Source organism: Nicrophorus vespilloides, unplaced genomic scaffold, assembly GCF_001412225.1.
Source record: "Nicrophorus vespilloides isolate i.1.1-1 unplaced genomic scaffold, Nicve_v1.0, whole genome shotgun sequence".
Taxonomy (NCBI): domain Eukaryota; kingdom Metazoa; phylum Arthropoda; class Insecta; order Coleoptera; family Silphidae; genus Nicrophorus; species Nicrophorus vespilloides.
The window spans coordinates 53774-63339 of record NW_017097003.1 but is presented as its reverse complement, the minus strand read 5'-3'; the positions used below and the strand labels follow the sequence as shown (position 1 = coordinate 63339).

The 9566-nt window shown below is 38.3% G+C and overlaps 2 protein-coding genes across 2 annotated transcripts in view; both read right to left on the bottom strand.

Annotated features, from left to right (window-relative positions):
* LOC108558677 overlaps positions 1 to 1086 on the bottom strand; it is a gene marked incomplete at its 3' end in the record, with an annotated part of 5498 nt that extends 4412 nt beyond the window's left edge. Inside the window, exon 1 of the mRNA XM_017915663.1 lies at positions 711 to 1086. The remainder of the gene's footprint in view (positions 1 to 710) is intronic.
* A 25-nt stretch (positions 1087 to 1111) lies between these two features.
* Positions 1112 to 9505, bottom strand: LOC108558676 (otoferlin-like). Its single transcript, XM_017915662.1, has 22 exons — positions 9394 to 9505; positions 9281 to 9343; positions 9139 to 9223; positions 8388 to 9094; positions 8017 to 8334; positions 7653 to 7958; positions 7448 to 7600; positions 7226 to 7393; positions 6927 to 7178; positions 6708 to 6869; positions 6408 to 6656; positions 6110 to 6311; positions 5827 to 6062; positions 5717 to 5773; positions 5154 to 5560; positions 3696 to 3872; positions 3495 to 3637; positions 3284 to 3435; positions 3036 to 3223; positions 2751 to 2989; positions 2375 to 2699; positions 1112 to 1303 (listed from the first exon to the last, which is right to left on the bottom strand). The coding sequence occupies exons 1-22, from the start codon at positions 9478 to 9480 to the stop codon at positions 1123 to 1125; spliced, it is 4857 nt and encodes a 1618-aa protein (XP_017771151.1). The 5' UTR covers positions 9481 to 9505; the 3' UTR covers positions 1112 to 1122.
* Positions 9506 to 9566: the final 61 nt, after the last annotated feature.

Below are 9566 nucleotides of genomic sequence, written 5' to 3'. Positions count from 1 at the left end.
CAGTTGCAGCATTCAGAAAGCAAAGCAATTTCATTTGAATTTCAATGCATTTTCAGTTTAAATTAAAAATATGAAAAGTGTAATGAGTTGTTTTTTTGTTGATCAGGAATAAATAGAAACTTTCAATGCTGCTACCCAATTTGTAATTGCAACAACAAAAAAAAGTGTCCAATGCTTAAAGATAATAAAGACTTTGTAGACATCGCATTACGAATTCTTTGAGTGCGAAGATCAGAAGCAGCTGAAAAAAAAGCGAACTGTGTAATTGTAATTTCGCGTCGTCTCGCGAAAGAGTAATTACGTTTTAATTACACCATTCCCTTCCTCTTCATCCCTCTTTGACGTTTCATTATATATTTATTTTTTTATATTCGTTTGCACTCGTAATTATGAATTAAAAATTGAAATTAAGTGCGTTAATTTTTTTTTCTTAATTGTTGAAAATATAAACAATTAAGTTCTTTAGCGTTAGATTTTCGTTTCTAAGGATTATGAAACTTTTGTTGATGCTTTTAAATTGGATTTCTTCTGAAGTTAAAATCGATTTACTTTTTGTCTAATTAATGGTGCGAAATGTGCACGAAGCGAAAGTTATCGTTGTTTTGCGTTGGGTAAAGTGAAAGCTTTATATGTAAGTTAATGGCATTGATTGTGGTCGAAGTTGTGATTGTAAATTGTTGAGGTGAAAATGAAGAAAAAACCAAACTCACCCAAATTAAAGAAATAATGTTACTTGCGAGACGGAGCACGTTCGTCGTAATAAAAATCCGTTCTCTCGTCCGGACGATATCTCTCCTCTCTCTCTCTCTGTGTTGTGTTTAAGTGTGTGTTTTGCAGCGAGGGGTGCGATCGTGTTAATTAAGCGGCGTCGCGACGCCCCGAGATGTACGCGATGCAAACGCGTCCTCGATACTGTCCATCCTTCAAAAAATCGACGCCCAAATCATACTTGGACGTGTAGATAAAAAAAAACGCACTGCAATCGAGTGATTATGTTGTCGTCCCATTCACGCATCCATCATCCTTTCAGCACACACCGATAGATTTACTTGAAACGGTATTTATTCATATAACATTTATAGTTAGATGTAAAACGAGTCTTAATATAAATCGAGATAGAGGTCACGCGTGCAGCAACTTCTTCACCGAATATCCGGGAAAGGAGTAGATCGCAACTCCAATGAAGACGAGCAGCACGAGGATTAGAAAGACTTTCAGGATCTTGTACTTCAGATTCTTCCACACGATGAAGCGGCAAGTCTTCAGTGGATTGGAGAACCAAGCGAACGAAGTCTCAGGTCGCCTGGAAATACACGAACGAAACAATAAGGCAAAACAGTAATATAGAAATCACCACCTTGTGGGTCTTCTCTCCGATGCTTCGGCCAAGTTTCATCCTTTTTTTTTTCATCACGGATGAAACTGGACGAAACATGCGGTGCTTCACAAAATTAAATTATCTTGCGATCGTTCAAATTGAAGCAATTTGCACAGAATATAATAGTTCAGACGCACAAAAAAACTAAACGATACCTTCTAATGATGCCGCCTCGTATTCATTACAAACCATGTAATTGGAGAATTGTTACAAATTAATATTTTAGCAAAAAAAATAGTCTGTAATATTTCTCTATTAATTAAAATATGCATCATTACATCATCAAATTGTTATGTAACTTCTGAAACTGTTTTACTAAACTTAATTCAATTCAATTTTTTATATAGATTTTACCATAAAAAGTACCTAAAAAAACTTCCCTAAATTTGGTACATCTGCAATATTGTTCTGTACAACTCTGGACAAACCAGATTGACAATTTTCACAGTCTCCTCTGAAAAAGAAAAGATTTATGACCTTGGTTTAAGAATCGCGCGAGCGCTTACAAAATGGGCCGTAAAAGGTGGCAAGATCGTAAAGCGAAAGAAAGCTGCACGTAAAAATCCTTATGAACAAAACTCGCCAGGTACAGAAATGAGCCGTATAAACAACAGTTTAAGGATATCGTTTCAAAGAAAAAAAATTCGAGTCGAAATAATAACTGCATTAGTTGATATAATCTAATGCATATAGTTTTACTATGCAAATAAGAAAAATGTATTTATATTAAAGAGGACTTTGGGGAGATCGGCTTCCTGGATATTTATTTATTATTATTATTATGTCGTTGGTTTGACCTTTCAGTGGTCGACGTCGTCGTCCAATTAATCGAACGCAAAATTATTTTCGAAAATCCCCCATGGGAAGGGCAATTTTTTGTAATTGCATGTTTTTTTCCATACACTTTGCATCGATCCGAAAACTATTATGTGCCGCAGCAAGCGCATGCCAACACACACAGAAAGAAGTGTGTCTACTTCGTAAAGAGAAACTTACTTAGGTGGAGCAAGTGGTGAAGGTTTAGATCTGCCCAAACCTACAGGATTTGCTGCTGCTTCCTCCGCAGTCACCAATTCCAATTCGACATCCAACTTTCCCTTGAAAAACAATAAGTTTTCAATTTTGTTTTTACGGATCAAAGTTCTCACAGTCAAAATCTGTTTACTATCCAACGAAGGACCAATGAAGGGCCACCAGCCCCTAGTTCTTCGCGTCTTGAATAAATTGATTTTAGGAGCATTCGTACCCAGCATTTTCAACGTGCAATCTTTGACCAATTTCGCTCCGCGCGGAAATCTGTTCAACTCCAAAGTCAACGTTCCTGCAATGTTCAATGATCAAATAGATGCAATTCTAATGGAATTGAATCCACCTAGGAAATCGTCCTTGGAGAAGATGTCGTTGTCCCAAACCTGCAGCACCAATCTGCAGGGAATCTTCAGCTCCGTCAAGTCGATATCGAACGCGTTCTCCTTCTTCATCTGAATCGCCTTGTTCTCGGTGGAAAGATAATCGAAGGGGAAAACGAATCGCCAATTGAAGTTGCCTTCGCCGTTCAATGATCGATAATGCGTATCAGTCTGCTGCGGCTTATCCGGCCTACCCAACCATCTGCAAATCAGTTAATCCACTGCGCAAACAACAATCGTTTGCTTACCCCTTCACATAAATATCGCTCTTCTTGTCGCCGAAGAAGTCGTCTTCATTGAGAACCACCTCTTCGGTATTCCAGATGGTCACGCGCAGCTCGTACGATACCGGCTTCCTCGGCTTGATGTTCACCATGTCTGGTACGGGTCGATCTTCGGTCAGAGGAAACACATCGATCCATAATTGGATTTTGCCCTTTTCACCAGTTCTTTAGGACTAAAAATTCAAAAACGTTTGAAGCTCCCTATTAATTACCTGCTCGAGACCAGGCTTCGACGGATTGTAGAGGGACCTCGTCTCCACGTGCTCAGGCACCAGGTGGCAACCGGCAACAGGAATACGGTTCCAATTGTGCAAAGCATTTAAAGCCACATTCTCCTTCAAACTCGATCTCTTATCATCACCAACTTCAATTAATCAATCAATCATTTTAATAAATAGTAATTTATATACTAGCACCAACTACCTGCAATTGGTGCAGTAAACTCCACGCTCCCAATTCGAACAGATTCGGGCGAGTATTCAGGTGGAGGTAGACTGTGAGTCAAGCAGAGCTTTTCCAAAATTTCCGTTGGTCTCTGCTGATCCCTCCAAGGGCATGGACCATCCCTGAAATATTACATTTATAGATTACAATTTGAAATCTATATAAAAAAAAACTGAACGCGCGAACTCTTTGTATTCAAATTGTAAACCGCAATTAGCCCTGTGCGCCGTGTACACTCGATTCTCCAAATCAATCCTCGTCTCTCCTATCAAATCCCTTCTACTCGATCTATCCCAATCCCAAACGGATAAAGTCAAAGAATGATCCTTGGGAAAACTTCCAGAAAACTCGAAACATCTGACAAACAGAAAAAAAAGTTTTTAATTTCTTGATAATCACATAAAACAAAATATGCTTTTTTAAAAAGCTGAAACAATAAGAATTTTTTTAAAATATATTTGTTAAATTATAATTTTAATTTGAAAAATATTATATAGGCAACTTCATTTGCTCGAATCAACTACAGTCCAGCTGTTAGCCATCAGATGGCAGAACCGAGCTCGGATCCAGCATCAATTCAAACCAATTATGAAATCCACGCCCAAAGTTTGTTTAAAACTGTAAAACGGAAGCTAATGTATCTTAATAACTCGATAATATTACTCGCAGCAGCGTTGAAATCATTCAAGCAGAATTGCATACATAAAGAAAACGCACAAATTGACCGACGAGTAATTTAACTATATATAAATGAAGAACAGCGTTCGAAAGGAACAAAAAGAATCTTTCACGGTTTCTGCATAAAGTGTAAACGTATTTACGGGGCACGATCATAATTGAAAGTTATGGATGATGTTGGCTATTAAGACTGCATCCTAGTAAACCAGTTTACACAATTTTCACGCAGCTTTCGCATGATTCGAGTGGATATTTCCAATCAATCCAATTAAATTGAACTTCTGCAATTTTAATAAAATATTGGATGAGAACCACCGTCACAGCTGCAGTTTACAAAACGTTGCGTTTCTCTCTATATTTATATCAAGCTTCATCGAGCGTTTTATTACTAGTTTTAGTAATTAGATTATTAAATTTTTGCAGATAAACTATCATATTTTACATTAGACAATTAACAATTGTTTAGCATTATTAAGCTGCAATATCTTAGAGTTAATTAATTTGTAACGAACTTTATCAAAGCAGATAGCACAAAAAAATAATATTTTTAGTTCCACAACTCAGCAGATTTTGGTTATATTAACTATATTATAGTTTTGTCAAGTGTGGATTTATGAATAGAATGAGTATGCATATATAATTAGTTATTTTTGACTAAATTTAGATATCTCTTAGATAAGCAAAGCAAAACGATTCAATTTTAAGCCAAAGTTAATCCTCTACACACTTTGGCATATTAATAAATGCTAATCGCTAATCAAGTGAAACCTGTTATTCTTTTCACACCGATTTTTGAGGTCTATTTTAGGTCCCTATCGACCCCCCACTTGTATCTAATCTTATCGTGGGCGTCGAGTACTTCGAGAATAATATTTTCCACTCATCATCTCGGATGCATTCGGAGGAAGTGATTACGCAACCGCATCTATTATGATTCGTAGATGATTGATAACTGCTCACCTGCCGAACGTGGGGTTCACGTTCTTCGGCACGTAATTCTTCGAGTCGTTTATGACGGACTGGTCCATCCGAATCACGACGTACGCATCGCACTTTCCTGCTAAATCTTTGGGGGTGAGTTTGATGCCTCGAACGCAGTAAACTCTGACGACGAAATCCAGAGATCCGTTGTTCGGATAACCTTGGAAGAAACCATCCTCCAGGGAGAATCCTGATGGGGTCACGTAGTGCAGCTCGTCGACTGGTGGCCAGGCGTAGACGCTGATCTTGCACTTCAACGTCCCAATCACGAACGACTCATCTTCAACATCATCGCCAGTGGTTTTACCTCTGTACAACTTGAATTTGCCCACAATGTCCGTGAATCCACGGAAATCTGCTTGGTTTTCCAATTCATCATTATAGATCTTCAAGAAAATAATGTTAACAGTAACAATGTCAAATATTCAGTTTTAACATCCACGTTCAATATTGATTCTAGTTATTCTAGTAATCGAGAAATTTATGAAAATATGAAGACATAATTTACAGACATTTAAATTAAAATATCTTAAGACACTGACCTTTAATTTGAAATTGGGATTCTTCACATGATGTACCGTACTTTCCTCGGCAGTTCCCTGAAATAAATATTAATTTAGCGCAATAAAAAAGATTAACAATGAATAATTACATCGAGAGAAGCATAATATTTTGTCCACCAATCCACGTTATCTTCTTCAGATTCATCATCATCTTCTACAACTTCCTTAACAATCTTATTTCGTTTACCCAGCAAATGCATGCATCTAATCACGCACCGACCGAGGCAACAACATTTCGGATGCTCTTTCTTCTGCTCATCAAAGACATTCAACGTCAGTTTATGCTCCTTCTTCTCATCCATATTCATATCCACGTAGAAAGAGTCTAAATCAAATGTTGCAGTGATAATACACAACTAAATGTTTACAAACCTTTGTGACTTCTTAGACTCTCGTAAGATTTTAGACCGAAACCAGCCAGCTGCTTCTCCCAATCGTTCCTGATGATCGGATGAAAGACAAATTCTTGTATGTGCGTAGAATGATTTCCAATGTACTTCAGATTACCGAAAGCCCGCATATCCAAGAGCTTGATGCTCAACGGCGGAAGGAATTCTTCGTAATTGGGCAATTTCTGAAACGCAATCAAGGTCAAGTGCATTTATTTTTATAAAATTGCCAAAAAAATAATAATAAAATAAACGGTTTATCTGTAGAAAAAACCACTCACAATATCTATGCACTTGATGGGATTTACAAAGTTGAGATTGTGCGATACATTATCGGACCACAGCTTCTCTTCTCCGCATTCAATCAGCACTTTGGGTTTCATCACTGATAAGTGCTGTACCTTATGGAGATCTCTCAATCCCCAGAAGTGCACCTCCAGGCGATAATTCTCGAGTTTCGGTCTAATATCGTCGGCGACGGGGATGTTATCGTCGTTCAGATCGTCCTCCTCTTTAACTCCTTCTGTCACCTTCGATAAATCCATCGAATATTTATGCACAATTTAAAATTGAAGATTTACCTCCAACAGTTCTGCAGAAGCCAACATATCTCCGACAATGATGTTCTCGTTGTGGATGTCGCGCCAAGCTAATCTGGGAGGAAAATCCGGTGGACCATAAACCGTGTTCTTGAATTTGATGACAGGAATCAGCTCGCATCTTCCGACGTGTTCAGTTTGGCACTGAAAACTAACCGTTGAAAATCAATTGAAAACACGCAGATTTCTATTAATAAATACACATTTATCTTGGTCGGTGATTTCAACGATGATGGGTGGAGGTTTCTGCGCGATTTGCTCCCTCTTTCCGTAAGCCACCACGTGTCTAAAGATCAAAGTCTCATTCCAAATGGGATTCAAAGTTGCGTGACGAACTTTAGTCCTTTTGCACCTTTCTCCAACGATAACAGTTACGAAGAAATCCGATAAACCAGTGTAATCATAAGCCAATCCAAATCTCCCTTGATAAATGTGCACTCTGCATTGGAAAATCTAAAGCAATTTTCATTAAAACAAGTTTGTAAAGTTAGTGAATTTACAATTGATTCTTTCAAGGAAAGGAAATCGGGTATTTCGTCGACGTTGTTGTACTCGAAACCGGGCGGTAGAAGCTTCAAACACTCTTGAGAATCCTTCTTCAATCCTAACCAAAGATACAAATCGCTTTTGCAGACTACAGGCGATTTGGACTTGTTGAATTTCTTTCTCTAAAAAGCAACAAAATTCAACAAAAATAATTAAAGGTGAATTTAAATAAATACTTTAAAATATAAAGTGCTGATCTTTCCGCAATACCTCCCGGCCTCATCCGGCGTAGAAGAGTAAATCAAATCTTTAGCCGCAAATTTCAAGCAAGAAACTTTCTCGTTCTCAAACCTCATCCACAGCAGAACATCTGGCAACGTTTCTTGTGGCTGAAAATTTAAAAAATCATGCTCAATCTTCACACACAATATGATAATATACGTGATCCACGAGTAATCGTATTCTTTCGTAAATTCTTTGCGCTCTAGCGAAAGAATTCTTCTTGCTTCTCGGATTGTAAATCTTCTGACACATCTCCTCTATATCCGCGAGTTCTCGTACGCAATATTTCCCCTTTTCCGTATCCAAATTTGTGACGCAAATCGAAATGGCGTTTTGCACTAAATCCATGCACTTTTTACAAGATTCCGAGGTGTACGCGCAAAACTCTAGCAATTTATCTCCAATCATTTCGCTCTTGCCTTGATTGTGCCTGAAGAGGTAATCGAGCTCGGAGATCCTCTGCTTCTGAACGGAATTAATTAGAAGATTAATTAATTAAATTAAAAAAAAAATGTTTAAAAACCAAATTGTAGGCGATGGTTCCGATGATGTTTGCTATGTACAGCCGCCTCCGCAAGTTTGGATAGTACGCTACTTTGTGGAGGCAAGGAAACGAATTGTCGAAATCTATATGCCAGAAATTCGAGTCCAAAGTCTTCGGATTGTAGCGCCTCGTGTAATATTTAGGTAAGAGAAGGTTTCCGTTCGCCAATTCTATTGCCTTCGTGCGACCGAAGCCCAGTTCGAAGGAGATGGGTTTCGGAAGATAATGTACGTGTATTGCGGACACGTTGATGATGGCTATGAAAACCAAAATATCTTCAAAATTCCAAAGGCTTGTCTGCAATTTCATCATCATCAATTACCCGTGCATGTAGAATAACTTAATACTACTTCTAAGATTGGAGGAATTGATTCCTTGAAGACGCATCTCGTTTTGCTTTGTATATCGGTGAATATCTTAGTTTCCAGCGAGAGAAGAACTTTCCCAGCGAACTCTTCTCCCGCCACCGTTTTCCTGTAAAAGTAAATGTAGGCAGGACCGAAAGTGGGAAGGAAACCGTCATCTTTATCGCTGGATATCGACGTGAGTTGAAGATATTTAACGCATTTGACGCGTTTCCTCATATGCAGTTTATAACAAAGTTCCAGTTTAATCTTCTGGCACAAAGCTGGATACATCTCGGCTATTGTTAAACTCTCGTTCCACTTGGGATGCGATGTTCTTCGTTTGACGCTGGTTTTAGCCGTGAGCCCGGCGAACGTCACCTTAAAATACACGTTAGGATAATCTCTTCTATTCCTTCTATCGCGATCTTGATCGTCCTCATTAACAACGGGCATTTGACTCGTCTTCCTGGTAACATCGATGGCTTTGTACACTTTAAACACGAATAAAGCTCTGCGTCTCTCCATCGTAACTCCTTCAGGTAACAAAAGATTGGTTTCAATATCGTCCTCTTCCAAAGGATTGATGATTGGAATTTTGGGAATCTGTCCTTTGGTTAAGATCGTTATGGTGACTTTTAGGTAACCGCGCGGCCCGGCGAAATTCGATTTCGGAGTGCTCAGAATCGCCCACTTTCTATAGAATTGGTGATCTATTTGAGGATTTAAAATATAGTGGAATTACATTAATAATGACCTGGTTGATTCCAAACAGTTGCTATGTCCATGGTGATGTAGCCGAGGATTTTCTTCCTTCTGAAAATATGCTTCGGACGAAACACCTGAAATTCTCTTCAACTAATCACAAATTATCTAATTGTTATGATAATGAAACTTACTGTTAACGTTATCGTTTTATCGTTGAGAACTTGCAGGTTCGTTTTAAACTCGAACACGAAGTACTGGAAAGTTTTTATTAGTATTTTTGTTGGATGATTTGGTTTTTGGGTACTTCGTTGTAGTATGGAGATCCCGTGTTGTGCCTGATTTTTGTCTTCTGCATTTGTTTGCCGACTTTGATGTGCACGTAGGAGTTCATGTTGGGCCAAGCGTAGTGCTTCCCCTCGATAATCGTAACGTTGATCAGGTAGAAATCTGATTTCCGATATTTTGTCATGATTATTT

Excerpts from the sequence above, each read along its gene's own strand:
- LOC108558676 (XM_017915662.1), bottom strand. The coding sequence starts at position 9,480 with ATGAACTCCTACGTGCACATCAAAGTCGGCAAACAAATGCAGAAGACA. Across the intron at positions 8,335-8,387 it reads CAATTCCTCCAATCTTAGAA|ACAAGCCTTTGGAATTTTGA; the intron begins GTAGTATTAAGT and ends ATGAAATTGCAG. Across the intron at positions 7,179-7,225 it reads TTTCCTTGAAAGAATCAATT|ATTTTCCAATGCAGAGTGCA; the intron begins GTAAATTCACTA and ends AAATTGCTTTAG.